The sequence below is a fragment of the Sciurus vulgaris genome, assembly GCF_902686455.1.
Source record: "Sciurus vulgaris genome assembly, chromosome: 1".
NCBI classification, from domain to species: Eukaryota; Metazoa; Chordata; class Mammalia; order Rodentia; family Sciuridae; genus Sciurus; species Sciurus vulgaris.
Genome location: NC_136461.1, coordinates 211,996,646 through 212,015,253, shown reverse-complemented (window position 1 = coordinate 212,015,253; position 18,608 = coordinate 211,996,646). Strand labels below are relative to the sequence as shown.

The 18,608-nt window shown below is 50.4% G+C and overlaps 1 protein-coding gene across 1 annotated transcript; it reads left to right on the top strand.

The window, feature by feature from the left end:
* Nucleotides 1-6,385: 6,385 nt before the first annotated feature.
* On the top strand, nucleotides 6,386-7,140 carry CCDC166 (coiled-coil domain containing 166; the record flags this gene model as incomplete). The annotated part of the gene is made up of 1 exon (XM_079132315.1): nucleotides 6,386-7,140. One exon carries the CDS (start codon nucleotides 6,386-6,388, stop codon nucleotides 7,019-7,021), a length of 636 nt encoding a protein of 211 aa, XP_078988441.1. The 3' UTR covers nucleotides 7,022-7,140.
* Between the last annotated feature and the right edge of the window lie 11,468 nt (nucleotides 7,141-18,608).

The window sequence follows — 18,608 nt, the reverse complement described above, 5'->3', positions numbered from 1 at the left end:
GTTTCTGAAAATATTGAACATAAGTCAGACAAGATGGTGCACACCTGTAATCTCAGAGACTCTGAGCCTGAGCAACTTAGCCAGACCTTATCTCAAAAAAAAAAAAAAAAAAAAAAAATTAAAGGACTGGGTGTAGCTCAGTGGTAGAGTAGAAATAATAACAACAGGGACTGGGTCGTGGCTCTGTGGTGGAGCACCTGCCCAGTGTGTGAGGCACTGGCTTCCATCCTCGGCACTGCGTAAGAAGAAGTACATAAATAAAGATATTGTGTCCCTCTACAACTAAAACCATTTTATAAAGAAATAATAACAGTATGTTGTGAGAGCCATAACTTGTAGAATTAAAATGTATGATTCCAGTAGCACAAAATATGAAGGGAGAAATGGAATCACTTATTATTATAAAATAATATACTATTATATATAGTATGGTTCTTAAATTATATGTGAAGTATTATGATATTATCTGAAGATAGACTAAGTTAAAGATGACATCTTGGTGCTGGGGTTGTGGCTCAGTGGTAGAGCACTTGCCTGGTATGTGTGAAGCACTGGGTTCGATTCTCAGCACCACATATACATAAATAAAGATATCATGTCCATTTACAGCTAAAAATATTTCTTAAAAAAGATGAAATCTTTATCTACAAATATACATAAAGAGATATGGTTAATAAGCCCAGTCTAAATTATTAAAAATTATGCAGCTGATCAAAATGAAGGCAGAAAAAAAGGAAAAGGAACAAGGTGTAGATAGAACAAGAAAACATAGTAAAATGGGAGACTTAACCCTAACCGTATCAATAATTACATATACATGGTCTAATACTCCAGTGAAAAGCAGAGATCCTATGACTTTATTTGCAAAAATTAAAATCCAAGAATATACTTTAATTATATAAATTATATATTCACAAATTATGCACACAGATATGTATTTCAATTTTATGCTGCACATATACAATTACACAAAAAATATATTTGAATCATAAAGACAAAATTAAAAGGATAGGGAAAGATATATCACACACTAGCAATAAGAGAGCCTTAGTAGTTATTTTAACAAAAAAAGTGAACACCAAGGCATGGAGGATTCCAGAGATAAGAAGAGGTCATCTGTAACAAGTGCTAACTCACAGCGGGGCCTATCACTGAGAGTGTATGCACCTACTAACAAAGCCTCAAGATCCCTAAAGCAAAATCCGATGTCCTGGAAAAGGGAAATGATCAAACCCACAGCTACACCTGGGAGACTTAACCTCCCTCTTTCAATAACATGAAATAGGGAAGCATAAAGTGAGGATGTAATAGACTTGAGTGACATTATCACCCAACTTGACCTGACATTCACAGGCTCTCAGAAACACCAGATAGGTGGTACACGCCTGTAAGTCCAGTGGCTCAGGAGGCTGAGGCAGGAGGATCACAAGTTCAAAGCCAGTCTCAGCAATTTAGTGAGGCCCTAAGCAACTCAGTGAGACCCTGTGTCTAAATAAAACACGAAAAAAGAACAGGAAAAAAAAAAAAAAAAAGGATTGGGGATGTGGCTCAGTGGATAAGTGCCCCTGGGCTCAATCCCTGGGAAAGAAAGAAAGAAGAAAGGAAGGAAGGAAGGGAGGGAGGCAGGAAGGGCAGGAAAAGAAAGAGCCAGCAGATACACATTCTTTACACCTGTGGATGAAGCATTTACCAGATAAGCCATATTCTACTTATATTTGTGTTGTAAAACAAAACTCAACAAATCTAAAAGACAAATCATGTTCTCTGACCCCACAGAATTGGATTAGAAATTAATTGGGCTGGGGAGATAGCTCAGTCGGTAGAGTGCTTGCATTGCAAACACAAGTCCCTGGGTTTGATCCCCAGCACCTCAAAAAAAAAAAAAAAAAAAAAAAAAAAAAAAAAAAGAAAAAAATTAATAGCAGGCAGGGGATGTAGCTCAATGGTAGTGACTTGGCTAGCAGGTGTGAGGCCCTGGGTTCCATCCCCAACACTACAAAAACAAATAAATAGCAGAAAGATATTTAGAAAATTGCCGAGGATTTAGAGGTTAAGCAACACACTTCTAAATAAAAATGAATCAAAAGAAATCACAAAGAAAATTAGAGGCCAAGGCAGGAGTGAGTGAGGCCTTAAGCAACTCAGTGAGACCCTGTCTCAAAGATTAAAAGGGTTGGGATGTAGCTCAGTGATAAAGCACCACTGGGTTCTATCTCCAGTATCCCCCCACCAAAAAGAAGAAAATTAGAAACTATTTTGAACTGGAAGTTCATTGAAACCTAAGCAATGAGAATTTGTGGGATGCTCTACAGTGCAGGGGAAATGTGTGGTTTTAAGTGCTTAATAAGCATAGAGAAGTGGTTTATGTTTTGTCCCCAGGAAGCTAGAAAAAGAAAACAATTAAACCCCAGGTAGGTAAAACGAAGGAAACAGATTAGAGTGGAAATCTGAAACAAAAAGTGGACAAGGAAAAAATAACCCAATGAAACCAACAGCTGGTTCGTTGAATGAGTAAAATCTAGCTGGGCTGACTACAGCTGGAAGAAGAGGGCACTGGCCTCAGCCAACCACCCTGACCAACAGATGACCAGCGGAAGGGTCCCCGAAACCTGATCAACAGTTAGAGAAGTTGATCAGGAGTCACAGAGAGAAGACCCAGGGCACAGAGGGAGGACTGGCAGACAGAAAGCAGAGCTGGAATGGTCAGTCGCCCCTGCTGCAGGGGCTTAGAAGCCTTAGTGAGTGTGGTCAAGAGCAGTTTGTAGCTGCTCTTGTGGTGGCACATGCCCATAATCGCAGATTGGCAGGAGGCTGGAGCTGAAGGATGAGCCCGGGGCCAGCCTGGGCAACACAGCGAGACCCTGTCTTTAAAAAAAAAAATGCTTCGCGGCAGCGCAGCGAGCTCACAGTGGCCGGGACTCACGGCTGAGGACAGTGTGGAATCCCACCCGGCCGGTCTGTCCGCCCTCACCTTCCTTCTGTGCAGAGGAAGCCGCGACTGCCAGACGGCTCCCGGGAGAGAGAGAGGGGTCAGCTCCTAGAACTACGCCAAGCTCAGTGAGTTCTCAGCAAAAAGCAGCTCTGCAGCGTGAACTTCAGTGTACTTAATAATCATGAGTTTTTTCATGGCAGGATTAAATCATTTCCAACTTTTTTTTTTCACTTTACTGCAATTTTATTTATTTTGGTACTGGGTATTGAAACTGGGGGTGCTTGCCCAGTCTGCTTAATTAATTAATTTGTGATACTAGAGATTGAAATAGGGGCGTTTTAAGCACGGAGTCACATCCCCAGTCCTTCTTCTTTTACTTACGTATTCATTTTGAGTCAGGGTTCCACTAAGTTGCTCGGGGCCTCTAATTCGCTGAGTCTGGATTGCAGGTGTGTGCCGCCTCGTCTGGCTTATTCATTCGTTCATTTATTAATATGAGACAGGGTCTCGCCGAGTTCCACGGAGGGAAGGGAGAAGGACCTCAAGGACAGAGGAAGCGCCACGTTTAACTCTGGCTTTGACTCTGGGAGCCTCAGCCACGAGTTCCGTCGCTCGCGGGCGGCGGCGGGACAGGGAGGACACCAGACACCGAGCGCCCACACTGGCAGAGGCCTCTGTGCCGGGGAGGCACCGCAGCCCGCCTGCCGCCAGGTACGTCCCTTACTCTGGAGAAACCACACAGGCCTGGCGGCCAGCGCGCGGGGGAGCCGGGCGGGCAGTGTGGGCCCCGCGGGTCGAGGCGACTCCGGGGCGCGGAGCTAAGGCGCCGGGCTGGGCCAGGCCGAGCGGGAACGCGTGGGCTGGGAGCGCTGGGCCGGCGCTGGGCGCGCAGAGCCGGGGTCCGCGGGGGCGCGGCCTCGAGGGCGTGGCCCGAAGGTCATCGGCTTAGCGTCCGGGCGGTGGGCCGGGCGGACCGGAGAAGCTTCCGCACCGCCGGCCTGGCCCAAGTCCCTTTTGTCGGGGTTGCAGAACTGGGAGGAGAGAACGGAGGCAGCCGGAGGCCCGAGAGCGCTCGCCAGACCTCCCGAGGGGCGGCGTTCGGCTCTCCTAGGTCGAGCCGCCCGGGCCGCGGCCCAGACTTGACCCGTCGCTCCCCTGAGAACCGCAGGTAGAAGCCCTGGGCCCACTCCCGGCGGGCGGCAGCGCCTTCCAGCCCGGAGCCCTGGGGTCCGCGAGGACCTGCGAGAAGCGAAGAGCCACTGCCCGGGCGCAGGCTGAGCTCTTCCCGTGCCGCTGCTTCATCTTTCCGCCCTATCCTGTAATAACTTAGGCTCTGCTTTTATATTAAAAGCCCAGGCCCGGTGCAGCGCGCGCCTGTAATCCTAGGGACTCAGGAGCCTGAGGCAGGAGGATGCCAGGTTGGAAGCCAGCCTCAGCGACCAGCAAGACCCTCAGCAATTCAGCTAGACCCTGTCTCAAAATAAAAAATAAATGGGAATGTAGCTCAGTGGTAAAGCACCCCTGGGTTCCATCCCCAGTACCAAAAATAAATGAATAAAATAAAATAAAAAATAAAAGGGGCTGGGGAGACAGCTCAGTTGGTAGAGTGCTTGCCCCGCAAGCACAAGGCCCTGGGTTCAATCCCTAGCACCGCAAAAAAATAAAAATAAAATAATAATAAAATAAAGAAAGAATAAATAAAAGGGCTGAGGTATAGTTTAGTGGTAGAGCACCCTGGGTTCAATCCCCAGTACCGCAAAATTAAAATAATAATAATAAAATAAAGTATAAATAAAATAAGAACTCATATTTTAAGGTCAACTTTAGTTGCTGCTTTAGGAGTTTATGAGTTAATGTTGCTTTAAAATCTTAATGTCAAAACAAAGATTCCAAACCTGAGTGGTGTCACAAACCTCTAATTCCAGGCCATTTGGGAGACTGAAGCAGGAGGATCCCAACTTTGAGGCCAGCCTCAACAACTTAGCAAGGCCCTCAAAAAAATAAATATTTAAATCTGGGAACGTATCTCAGTGGTAAAGTACCTCTGGGTTCAATCCCCAGTACAAAAAAACCAAAACAACAAAAAACAGATTCTGGGAGCAAGGGCTGTAGCTCAGCAGTAGCACACTTGCCTAGCATGTTCAGTCCTCAGCACTGAAAACAAAACCTGTTTTTTTTTTTTTTTTCAGTTTGCATCATTTTATTTTTACTTATAAAATACCTTTTTAACAAGGAGAAAAATGCCTCAATTGTTTTCATGATTTTAAGAGGCCCTGACACATCTCTCCAACTGATGGAGCTAATTAAAACAAGCTCAGTGATGTGAATTGTCAAGATTTTAAAATCAACCTGAGTTATCAATACAAATCTTCACTCACGTGTGATTGTACTAAACCCTGTTGCTCATAAACTCGCATTTCGAGGATCTTTGAATCTGCCCATCCCCAGGAAATTGGACAAACCTGAGCAGACCTTCCACTGCATGAGGCGGGACACAGGTGGTCGTACCAGCACACTCTCTCCAGGCTCTAAGGGGATGGGAAGCTGGGTGCTGGCAATTTCCCAGGGCTCCTCCAAGCACAGAAGCGCCCCTCACATTTTCTAGTTAAGATCGAATCAAGTAATGATGGTGTTTCCAGAGTCAATGGCAAAAAGTGGAGCAGCCTAACCATCCCTGGTGTATCCTTTACACCTTCCAGGAAGGGAAGTTGTGGGGTGCAGAACCAGGAGATGAGTTTTTAGGTGCCCTGCGGTGGGTTTAGGACTCCCAGAGAGAAGCCCACTGGCCATCTGTCTACAGGGGACAGCATCTGAATGGACTCAACACCTCCCGGTGGCCCCACTCCCATGCTTGCGGGCCTCAAAGGCAAGGGTTCCCTGAGAGATGAAAAGCTGCTCTGTCCTGGAGGCAGAGAGGCCCAGGTGGGAAGAGCTTGCTGCAGGCTGCAGGGAGGGAACCTGGAGGAAGAGCCCAGTGGTGCACAGAGGCTGAAGTTCCTGGCGCGCGCGGTGGGTCCTGAAGCCGAACTCCTGCCTGTCTATACCTCTTCCGCTTCTACTTCTCTCCCTACCTCTGCTCCAGCCTCTGCTGGGCACAGGCTGTCACGCAGCGACTTAGGAGAGGGAGCTGCGGGGAATCAGAGTCCAGCTGTTGCCCAAGCAACGAGCGGGGTGGGGAGGGCGGCTGAATTCTGTCTCCATAGAGATTGCCGACTGAATATCAACATTACTAACGTTGGACCCACGCCCACAGACAACCAAGGGCCGAGGGAGCCCACGAGTACCAGTTGGCAATGCTGCTGTGACCCTGATTCTGCCTCCTCGAACTTCATGACCCTAGGAGGCATTCCATCCATGGACCAGGGGCCTAGAATTTTCCGGGTTGGGAAAGAGAGGGACTGAGCTGCGGGAGCGAGTACTGCCCTCGAGTCCCTTTGCTCCAGGCCCTAACTCATGGCTCCCAAGAAGAAGCGCGGGCTGAGCTTCGGGCGCCGGCAGGGTGCCGCAAGTGAGAGTGCAGAGCCGCAGCTGTCGGAACGCGCGCAGTACCTGCAACGCGAATACACTTTGCTCTCAGAGCAGCTGGAGGCCTGTGAGGTGCGGGTCGACCAGGTGCTACAGGAAAACACCTTCCTGGACCGCGACGCAGGGCGCTTGCGCGAAGAGAACCGATTTTACGCCAGTTATGTGAACACACGTGCTCAGCGCTGCGCCAACGCCGTGCTGCGGCTAGACCAACAGAACCGCGTGGATCTGGCGCAGATCCACTGGCAGCGGGCAGGGCTGGCGTCGCTCTACAAAGGGCGCGAGGACGGGGTGCGCGCGCAGCTGCTGGAGATGCAGGCGCGTGCAGCGCAGATGGCGCGGCAGGTGCAGGAGCTGCAGCCTTACAAGGCCAGTACGTGTGCGCCAGCGGACGTGACGTGGGGCGGGGCTACTGCTGGTCGGAGCGGGCGCGTTACGCGCCCCTGCTCTGACCTGCGCTCCTGCCACAGGAGCTGCAGCTGGAGCAGCTGGCACGGATCCGGATGCTGGAACGCGAGCTGCTGCATATGCGCGTGGAGCACACGCAGCTGCTCCACCGCGTGAAGCGGCGCTTTCTGGAGGACAAGGCAGCCTTTGAGCGTGAGGCTCGCCAACGTGTGCAATCTCTGACGCGGCGCGCGGAGAGGGAGGCGGCGCGCGCGCTCATCACGCACACGCAGGCCATCAAAGCAGATAATGGGCGCCTGAGGCAGGAGCTATTACGGCTTCTCGGCAGGGCCCAGCTGCTGCACGACATGCGGCGCCAGCTGCTGCAGCAGCGTGAGCAGCTGCGTCGTGAGCACGAGGATACGCGGGACCTGGCGCGCGTGCACGGCTGGCTGCGCAGGGGCGCCGTCGGCCCGCCGCTCTGGCAGCCGCCCATCTCATCCCAAACCACCCCGCGCCCGGAATCAAACGCCGTCACCCCCGTGGGCCCGGCGCGCGGGGCCTCCCGGACCTCCATGGTCCGGTCGCGCGCTGCCTCCCAGGCCCCATCGGTGGGCTCGTCACGCGTAGCCTCCCGGCCGCCGTCTGTAACGTCTCGTGCGCCTTCTCGGGTACCTTCTGTGGTCCCTTCGCTGGCCACTTCGAAGGCGGGGTTAGGGGCCCGGTCCCTGACCCCGTCCCGCCCGGGCTCCCGGGCCCGGTCCCTGACCCCGTCCCGCCCGGGTTCCCGGGTCTCCTCTCTGATTCCGTCGCGACCCGGTTCCCGGGTCGCATCTCTGACCCTGTCCTCAGCGAGCTCCAGGACCTTGTCGCTGGCGAGGTCACGTGAGGGGTCTCGGATCTCTGCGCACTCCTTGCCTGCGGCCTCACAGGACACTGTCCCCTCTGCAAAGTTCAACCCCAAGCTTCCCTCGAGTCCTTTTCGGGATCCCGCTCTCCTCGCCCCACAGTCGGACGTGAACGCCGACGCTGCTGCAGAAGGCGCTGGGTGAGACTGACCCCCCACCCCGGGAAAGGACATTGAGGTCCCAGGGAGGGGGAGGCACAGCAGGGCGCTTGCTCGCTGCGTGCAGGTATTAATAAACGTGTGACCCACACACTGGCATCTGCCTGTTCCACTGCTCTAGCGTTTCCGGCGGGCACAGGGGCTACTCGTGCGTGTCTGATTTTCAAGCTACACGGGAGCTTGATGCCTTCTCCCCGTGTGTCCACTGGAATTCAGAGTCCCTCTACAGACCGCGGACCTCCGCCAAGAACCCGCAAGGGTAGAGGACGTCAATGACCAGTAGCTCTGGCGTGGACAGGTGCTCAGGGGAAGCTGAGTAGTGGTGACTCGACTGGCCAGGTCTGTGGTGGGAGAGCCTGGGAAAGAGAAAGGGCTTTCTTCTCGACCCCCGGGGGAGGTTTTCGGGTCCTCCCACCCATATCATTTCCAAGTTGGAGAAATTTGCAAGAATAGTACCAGGAACTCCCATATGCCACGCGTTCAGACACAGCGTGCATTTCGCGGGGTTTTGTGTCTCTGTGCGCGTGTTTTTTTCAGAGCCATCTGGGATTAGGTTGGGGACGTCGTGCCCCTGGACCCCTAAATACGTTACTGTGTTGGCTGGACATAAGGACACTCTTCTACCTTACTGCAGAACAATGATCAAAAGCAGGAAATTCTGGCGTGTTGGCTCTTGCCTGTAAACACAGCGACCCCCGGGGAGGCTGAGCCAGCAGGACCTCAAGTTCGAGGCCAGCCTGAGCAAGTTAGGGAGATCCTGCCTCAAAATTAAGAATAAAAAGGGCTGAGGATGGGATTCAGTGGTTGAGCACTTCTGGTTCAGTTCCGGTACCACAGCCTCAGACCTTCCCCCACGGGGGAGGGGGAGGAAAAGCAAAGTTCACGATGGAGAACACACAATCGTCTAAGTCGTAGCTCGCAGGTCTTGCCATTTGTCCCAACGGTGTCCCCAGCTACGCCTCTCTCCGCATGCATTTTCTTGTCATGTTTCAATGTGCAAGGCCAGTTACTAAAATGTCCCTTGACTGAGGTTCGAGTTTGCCCATCCTGCGTCGGGGCGCCAGGGCTCCAGCGGCTCCCAGCGGGACTGGTCAGCGAGGGCAGGAGGCTAGAGCGGCCGCTGCGCTTCCGGGGTGGTGCGTTCCCGGCGGGCGGCACCTGGGCTCGTCCGTGCCTTCTCCAAACCTGGGCGGCTGGGCTGGCTGCTTCCGCCCCCTGGACCGGCCAGCCCGAGCTCACAAGCTGTGGCCCGCTGCTGGGGAGACTGAGGCGGAAGGATCGCGAGTTCGAGGCCAGCCTGGGCAGCTTAGTGAGCCCGTCTGAAGATAAAAAAAAAAAAAAAAGCAGAGTGGGGATGTGGCTGGGCGGTAGAGCATTTGCCTGGCGTGTGAGGACCCGGTTCCCTCCCCAGTACCGGGCGGGGTGAAGGCCAGCCACTTGGGAAGACAGGTTGAGGGTTTCTGGCGGAAACCAGACGTACATGCTTGTCTGCATCCCGGAGACCGTGCCCAGGACGCCGTGCTTAGGTGCGTGTCCTACCACTGAGCCACATCCCTAGCCCACGGCTAAACACTGACCAGAAGAGCTGGCACGTTGGGTATTTTTACCCAAAAGAGTGGAAAACTTGTGTCCACACTGACACCCACAGAGATGTCGAGCAGCTCCACTCTTAATTCTCAGTGTCTACACCACCAGAATGTCCTCCAGTCGGTGAATGGATAAAGCCTGGACCATCCAGACCATGGACTGTTACCAGTGAAAAAAGAAAGGAGCTACTGAGCCAAGAGAGGACGCGGGAAAAGAAGCGCACGTTGCTAAGCGAAAGGAGCCCGTCGGAAGAGCTCGGGCTGACTCCAGCTCGGGCGCTCAAGAAAGGCAGAACGACAGAGATGGCAGGACGGTCGGGTCGCCGCGCGGAGCACGTGCGGGTGGAGGGCCAGCCTGGAACGCTAATGACGTGTCCCGCGCCCACCCATGTAACAAACGAGCTGTCCCACGCAAGGCTTTAACAACACCCGGGAAGACGGGCTTTCCGACCAGTGTTCCAGCTAAGCTGAGCTGCTGTGAAAGCGGACGGTGTATTACATCACTGAAGCACTTAAAGTGAAAACGTCCAAGTATTAGAAGCAAGTGCAGAAGCCATCTATAATTTTCAGGAGTGGAAGGCATGTTTTAACAAGAAAACCCAAAGGCATAAGAGATTTTCTGTGAAGACAAAACAATGTGAAAAAATTTACACCATAAATTAGAAACATAAGACAATCTTGGAGGAAAAAATATATATATATATACATATACATATATATGGTACCAGGGATTTAATCCAGGGGCACTTAACCACTAAGCCACATCCCACAGCCCTTTTTATTTTTTATTTTGACACAGGGTCTTGCTAAGTTGCTTAGGACCTCACAAAGTTGCTGAGGCTGGCTTTGAACTTGTGATCCTCCTGCCTCAGCCTCCCGAGCCACAGGAATTACAGGCATGCCCCCTGTGCCTGGAGCAAAAACATTTACAACAAATAAAATAGACAAAGGATAACTTTCCTGTGCTGGGGTAGTAGCTCAGTGGTAGAGCACTTGCCTAGCATGTGTGAGGCACTGGGTTCGATCCTTAGCACCACACATAAATAAATAAAATAAAGGTCCATCAACAATTAAATAATTTTTTTTAAATTTAAGAAAGGATAACGTTTCTTATAATGGGCTATAAAGAAAAATAGAGCCAACTGCTTGCCAGAAAAGGCAGGTAAACCTATGAATGCAGAAGTTTGAATGTCCCTGCACACCTGAAAAGACCAGTGTTGCCTCAGCAGCAGGGAAAGACCAGGTAAAAGCAGGGCCACAGCAAGGAAGGCCTTGCCCCTAACTCTTGCTGGGCCTGGCCTAAGGTAGTGCCCACATTTGCAGGCCGGCAGCTTCTCCTGAACCTGTTCCACCCCAGGAATCTGTGACACCTGTGTCCTCGGTGGAGTCGCTGTGTTCAAGCCTCCGAATTTTACCTCCGAATGTGCTTGTACTTGGGGGTTGTTAGAGTAGGCCCAATCCAGCGTGATTGGTGTCCTTGTTACCGAACTCTGGTTCTTGGATCCAGAGCTGTAGAAACCAACACTGCATCCAGAAAGAATCTGAAGACTTAAGACCTTACAGGGGCGGCGGGGGGGGGGGGGGGCTCCCACCAAGCCAGAGGGACACACCACATGGGGGACCAGTATCCCACATTTTATGCCTTATTTTTTTAAGTTTACATTTTGAAATAATCCTCCTATTTTTTTAAATTTAGACAGAACTACTTTTTTCTCAGAATACTTCCTGCCTTTTTATAATTAAGAATAAAAACACAGGTCAGGGGTTGTGCCACAGTGGTGGCACGCTTGCCTCACACTCACTGGGTTTGAGTCTCAGCACTGCATATAAACAAGTAAGAACAAAGGTCCGTCGACAACTAAAAAGATTTTTTTAAAGTACGAGAACAATTCTTTTTAAAAAAGAATGAAAACACAGCTTACTTTCTTTGCATGTGTGATCACACATTAACTAGCCCCCCGACTCTCAGTAACCTAGTCAGGAAACCGGAGTTTGGAGAGGAGCCGGATTCCTCACTCCTGCTGGCAGCTGGGGTCTGCAGGCTGCAGGCCTCACCAGTTTCCTTCAGGATCTTGTCTTGTCAGTTTGAAGAATAAAATTCACAGGCATAACAAAAGGGAAGCATGAATGAAGTAGGATTTACTTCCGTGAGAAGAGAGAACTCCCGACGCAGGAGGGGACCTTCTGGGAAATGGAGGCAGCATGAACCACCCCTTCGAGCCCTGACTCTCACAATCAAGGATTTCAGAAGTGCTCTTCAGAGTAGCAGCCATCCCTCATTGAAGGGATCAGAAAGGGGAAAGGGGACACTCTCAAGGGAGAGAGTGAGAGGAGAGGGATAGCGTGCCTCTCCTGCACTCCAGTTTTATTGGGGTCCCAGGGACGTTTCCAGAGTCCTGCTCAAGTCAGTCTCTTGACTGTTCACTGAGAGCAGGTGACAGACTTTCAAATCTTCACTGCCATGGCAACTCTAGGTCTCTTTGTCCCATGCTGACAGTTCTAACTGGATTCTTTTAACCAGATTCTTAGAGATTTTATGGTTAGGAGGAATTATCCTTATCGCCTTGAGTCACAAAGATCTCCCCCTTCAGAGTAACTTGGGTTCCTCTTAATATTCTTTTGGACCTGGATTTCTCCAGGAGATCACAGGTAGTTTGCTGAGGAATGTGACCTATCCTGTCCATGTAGGCCAGGCAAGGCTGCACGTAAACTGCTCCTTGGAAAGAGAGTGTGTGGGGTCAGCACAGTGCGCCCATGCTACAGAATCACCCCTGAACCTGTCCCCAACTCGCATCTGCCTGTCCCTATCAGTTATAGGTGTTAAATGACCTCTCCAACCCTAGTAACCGATTACAGTTGTTAACTAGCACCTCTGACTCTCAGTAACACTGTTTTTTAGTGAAGACCCAGGAAGAAAACTATCTTGAACTGTTTTTTTATATACCAACAATTTATGCAAACACATTTAATAGACCAGAATATTATTTTTGTAAATTTTAAGAAGCCAAGAGTACATAGATGTATGTTTAGCAACTGATGTTTACTATTTTAGCCTACTTACAAATGACTCAGATGTCTTATCTCTATCTTATAGTTTTTAGACTTAATATAAAGAGCATTCTTATAAGCATTTATCTTATTTACACTTACCTAATTTGTTTTAACAGTTATTTTTAGAATATCCATGAAAATCAAGATATCAGACAAATGTAGTCACCTTTTTAAGTTGTTTCTGTCAAAACCCATGCTGTGCCTGAAACACAGCAAGAGATACTGTATCGTAAATACCTGACAGAGGCAAACATGCTCCTGGCTGGCCAGACGCTGGGCAGAAAGGTGGCAGGCCATTCTGAGGACATCCTTAGCATCACTATTAGCAAACTGAAATTAACTTACTTGTATCAGATTTACTTGGATTGTGTGAACTTAAAGTTATCTAGGTCAATTTCACACTTTTGATTTATGTGAGTGCTCACCTATTTACCAGCCAATTTAAACAGAACTTATGAGGATTTTGTCACATAAACACATCATGTATGCCCATGTAGCACATGGAAACAGACACACAAACCGGATCATATAATCTTTATGTCTAAATTTAACTCCTAAGACAGAACAACTTAGTAATATAGACCTATCAGATTTGTAAACTGCTAGTCTAAATCACAGATTTTTACTTGTATGTCTTTAACCAAATTCTTCAGCTGAAGAACTTTTAAAAGCCAGTCCCTGTTACTTTTTTTTTAATGTAGTTTCTAAATGTTTTTTTTTTTTTTTTTTTTTTTTTAATGAGCTGGAGAGCTGATCTTGGAACACCTGCTTCTCCGTTGGACTGGCTGGGTTAACCCTTGAGTAACTGCTTTTTGAGTAAAGACAATAAGGAAGAAACTGACAGTGGCCTCCAATTAGACTAAACAAAACAGACAAAAATGTGTCGACTTACGCATGTAAACCCAAAGCAGATTCACCAAAAAGCACGAGCTCAAAAGCCAGAGGTTCCTGACAAAAATGCAATGGACATTATTCTAGAAGGGACACACAGGACAGAGCCAGGTCCAGCTGGGCCAGGCAGACGGGTCCCAGAGCGAGGGCCTTGAGGCCAGGTGGTGGGAAGCCAGAGCCTGCAGCGCGGCGTCTTCAGCCCACACACCTACCATGGGCTGGTGCCACAGATGGCCCCCAGACCACTCTCTCACTCCCCCTCCTTGAGAGAGTGGCTATGACAAAAGCCCTAGAATCTGCCAGCTGGCTGCCCAGAGTGAGAGCAAACAAAAAAAGGCATTCCTAGCCCTCTGCCCAGGGTGAGAGGAAGAGAGTCTTCAGGCCAATCAAACGTGGCACTGCAGCTGTGTGGGTGGATGTGTAACTGGACAGGTGGATCAAGCCCAGATCCCAACCCTGGCACAGCTCCAGGAAGGGCCTGGAATCGCTGCTCCCAAGTCCCCACCAGGAACTCTCACCAGAACAGTGAGGGAGTAGTCAGGCTTGTCCAGGAGTCGACCACCAAAGGGAGCCTGCCCTTCTCCAGAGGAAGCAGAGGACAGAATGGAAGGGGAGAATGCAGGGGAGTTCAGGGGCCTGAGGCTGCCGGCTTCTCCAGGCTCAGTCCTGCTTTCTCCTGGGCTGCTTCCAGGGTAGTCAGCCCTGGGTGGGGCCACCTGTAAGTAAGTTACCCTAGAAAAGACAGAGAGGGGAGGGAGAGCAGGGCAGCAGAGTGGCCGCATGAGAACCACGTCATCGGTGTTCGCCAGCAACACCAAAACATGTTGTACCTCACTGCTGGAACCAAGCATAGGTACCAGGGAGGAGCGAGAAGAGATCAGACCTGAAAGTCAGAGGAGCTGCCAAGCGCACCCCTGTTTGTGTAGGTTTCAAGAACAGGATCCAAATTTGTGGACTGATGGTGAGACAGGTCAGGAGTGGGACATCTCAGACACGAGGAGCACGGTCTCCTGTGAGTGAGCAGACAGCAGCTGTGAGGTCTCTGGGGCCCCATGGCCAGCAGCAGGAGGGAAGGACCACCTAGCCAGAGGCTGCTTCCAAACAGAGAGAAAGCAGCGAGACCTGGGACAAAAGGACAAAGGGAGAGGAGAGCAACTTCCCCAGGACAGGGCCACAGCCAGGACAGCCAGTCCAGACCTGTGAAAACCAAGGCTCCAGACAAGGGCTCAGCCGCTCTCCTCCATCGCCTGGCAGGTCCGCGAAAAGTGTTTGTAAGGTAGGAGCTCAGGGACACCAAGATGGTGGAGCAGGGTACAAGAAAGATGTGGCTGGAGGGCAAGACAGGAAGACAAGTCATATCACGCTGAGGAAAGTCCATCACCATGGCAACTCCCACCACTGAGGACTTACCACCATGACAACTTCCACCACAGGTTCAGCATCTTAACATGACCAATGGGTATAGAGTGGATAGTATTCTAATTAGGTATCTGATGGGGTGAAATTGGACAATATTTTTGTCAGGTACCATTAGGTAATATGAGAAATAGAAGGAATGGTGGTCCATTTCCAGAATATAGCCTTAACTAGATTCAATCATAGGCATTTTATTTATGGCCCTTCCCATTTGCCCTCCCCAATTTTAAAATTAACTAATTGCATAGATTGTATCACCAGCTCCTCCAATCAGGGTGAAGGGCGGGCTGTGCTAGGGACAGAGGCAGGTGACTGTCACCCAGGTGTTTGCTAGCCAGGTTTTTGCTGCAGCTCAGTATTTCTAACAGGTAACCAGTGGGAGCCAGTGAGGTAAGGTCTTCGGTACGGTTCATACAGGAGAGAAAGCCTGATTTCCAGACATTGGGGCCTTGAGCCTCTCTTTCACTCAACCCATTTTGCTCCGCCTAGTGGGGTGCTACAACACCCCCATTTTCAATAAAATCTGCACTTTGCCTGTTACTTGGTGTGTCTTGCTCAATTCTTTGTTTGGAACACCAAGGACCTGGAACCTAACTGGCACCCCAACAATGACACTTCGACGAGCCAGCCAGGAGGGCAGCCCCTTTTCAGGGCCTCCCCACTGCACCACCCTAAGGCTACTTCTCTTTCCTATCAGGCTCTTTGGCAGGACCAGGTGCAGACTGAGGAGCACCTGCAGTCCCCCAGGGCCTCCCCGAACGCTGGGAGGCACTCTGCTCAGAACACTGACCAGTCCACAGCCCGGAAGCGAGGAGGCCCTGAGAATTCACTGGACTCTGGTGATGCTCAGCCCCCCGCCACTGCTCGACCTGGCTTGCTGGGGTTTTTGGCTTCGATCTCCTCATGAGCCTGTGTGCTCTCCCCCAACTTCTCAACTTCACATGCTCATAATGTTCCACCAGAACTCCTGGTTCTTTGCCTCACTCTCAGTGTGCAAATTCAGGCAGTTGAAAGCCACTAGGGTGTCATGGGGTGAAGACTCCCATGGCAGGATAACCCAGTAGTGAGCCACAGACTGGTCTGTGCCAGACACAAGACAGGGCTCACCAGCGCAGGCACATTGTACAGCCAGACAGCTACTCCAACCCTGTGGCTTCTCAAAAGGAGAGTAGCTGGTCACAGCTCAACCTGGCGCTCTCTGCCTCTACTCCCTTTCAGCCTTCTCGTGCCTCCTGTGCACTTCCGCTCCTTCTCTGTCAATCATTTCTCTCTGCTCGTGGTCATCACTTCCTCCAAAATACCTCTTCTCTTTTCTATAAATGTTTATCCTCAATTCCCCATGAGGGATGGGCTATTATTTGTGGGTGTTACAGAGCAATCAGTTGTGGTTGATCTTTATCAAAAGAAAACAGGCAAGATAAAACTGTCCCTTTTTCTGGGCTTAATAAAACTACAAAGGTAGGATAGGGACAACAGGGATGCTATTTAGTGACCCTGCATAAATAGGACTATGTGGGTTTTTTTGATCCTATGAGTAGGGAGACTAAACACCACTGTTAAAAGAATAATAATTTTAAAAAGGAAAAGAAAAATCACGAAGATGCTAGGAGCAAAAGAAAACATCAGAGAGTTACATGGCCAAACCAAAAGATTGTCTGTATTCAAAAGGAAAAGAGGAAAATTGTGTCCCCAAATTGGTAAACAGGAAGCTCATGGTCCTGGTCATAGGAACTCAAAGGGGGTGATATGCACCTAACGTAGGGGCCAGAGACATCTAGCTACAAAGGTTATTGTGGTATTTATATGGGGATGACTGGGAAATACCCAACCTCGAGGTCCCTAATTCCCCAGAGGGATGCCTTGGGTGGAATTCAGGGCCCTAGTTACAGGACCTGAAAACTAGGGACCACCTCCATTCCACAGTACTCCATGCCTGGATATATCCTCCATCACTGGAAACATTGCAACCCTAACAATGTGGAAAAAAAAAACAAGAACTAAACTTATTTTTTATTGTAATAATGCTTGGTCCCAATATGAGCTAGGAGATTCAGAGAAATGACCTCTGAATGGAAGCCAAAATTATAATACCATCCAGCAACTAGACTCCTTCTGCAGGAGATAAAGTGGTCAGAAGTCTGCTATGTCCAAGCCTGCATGGCCCTTGACCAAATTCCACTCCCATGTGATGATAAGATCCCATGAGAGACCCCTATGAAAAGTGCCCCAAATCCCAATATCCCCGATGACCCATTGTTACACTGCTCTCCTCTCAGGGGGAACAGCTATGGCAACCCCTCCACACAATCCTTCCAGGGAGGAACCCACAGGCTGCCTCCTTCCCCAGAGTTTGAGCCCTCAACATACCAGCAGTGGGACTCATTGTGGTCCCCATGGCCCTGCTGCCCTCATGCACCACTCAGGGAGGTGGCTGGAGCAGAAGGCACCTGAGGAAGCAAGTCCCCTTGAATGTGGTGGATAGCCAACAGTGCAGGAAAGACTAGGTAAATGCCCTGAAGAACCAGGCAGACTTGCCAGGGGGCTTCAGACCCTACTCATGGCTTTTGGTTTGTGCTGGAGACACTTTCAGTTTGTCCTGGCAGCATGCTGCACCCCACTGGAGAGGGAATGGACACTGAGGCAGCCACAGGAAGCTGATGAAATCTTGGCCTGAACTCCAGAGGGAAACCACCCCAGGCAGAGACAGTCCCAACAAATGAGCCCCAAAGGAACGAGGAGGAGAACCCAGAAGACCAACGCCCTCTTGGCAGGGATGAGAAAGGGCATGCAAAACCAAGGAACCGTGATAGATCAGGAGAAGAAGGCCTTCCGGATACGTCCAGGACCAGCCCCTCCAGAGGCACTGCCCTGCTGGGAGCATTTTCTTAGCTACTCAGCCCCAGACATCAGGAGACAGTCGCAGAAACTCCAGATGGGGCCACTGGCAAGCAAGACCGATTGCTAGACTCTGCCTTCAGAGTGGTCCTCAAGAGGGACGTGGAGAAAGCAGACAGGAATGGGGACAGACAGACACGATGGCAACACCCTGAGATGCAGCCACCAGCCAGAGGAAATATCAGAGGACCTCAGGGAGAGACATCCTGCTGCCCATGCCAAAGCACAGGGCCCTTGTTGGGGGGGGAGGCGCCCCCAACAGACCCTGGGCAAGAGACTGCCAAAAGCCACCACTGGATCCCTTCAAATGGGGAGGGACCATGTGCCAGAGGACCACTGGCACTGGGGAATTGACTGCCCCTGTTCCAAAGGAGGGGTCAGTCAGTCAAGACCACAGTGGCCAGGCACTCCTGGATGGAGAAGTGCAGAGGGTGCCCAGGGTGGCCCCAGAAGCCCCCTGACATCACCACCTCTCTTGAGGAGCCCTGCGTAGCCTTGGATGTTACAGGTAAGCAAATCCAGTTCCTGGTTGAAACAGGAGCTACTTGCTCTTTTCTGCCTGCTTATGTGGGAAGGCTTCTTCCAGGTCTGCTTTTGTGGTAGGCCTTGAAGGGAGAAACAGAAAGAGACTCTACCCCTCTCATACCTTGCCAGTTTGATGATTTGCTTTTTACTCATGAATTCCTAATAATACCTTGCTCTCTTCTTCCACTGCTAGGACAAGACATAATGGCAAAACTAGGAGCATTCCTTCACTGGGATACAAACCCCAGACACGACACTCCTTGTGGCCATTTGTGATCCTGTACTTGAGGAGATTAATTCTCAAGTATATCCTTTGGCTTGGTTTGCTGCAAGG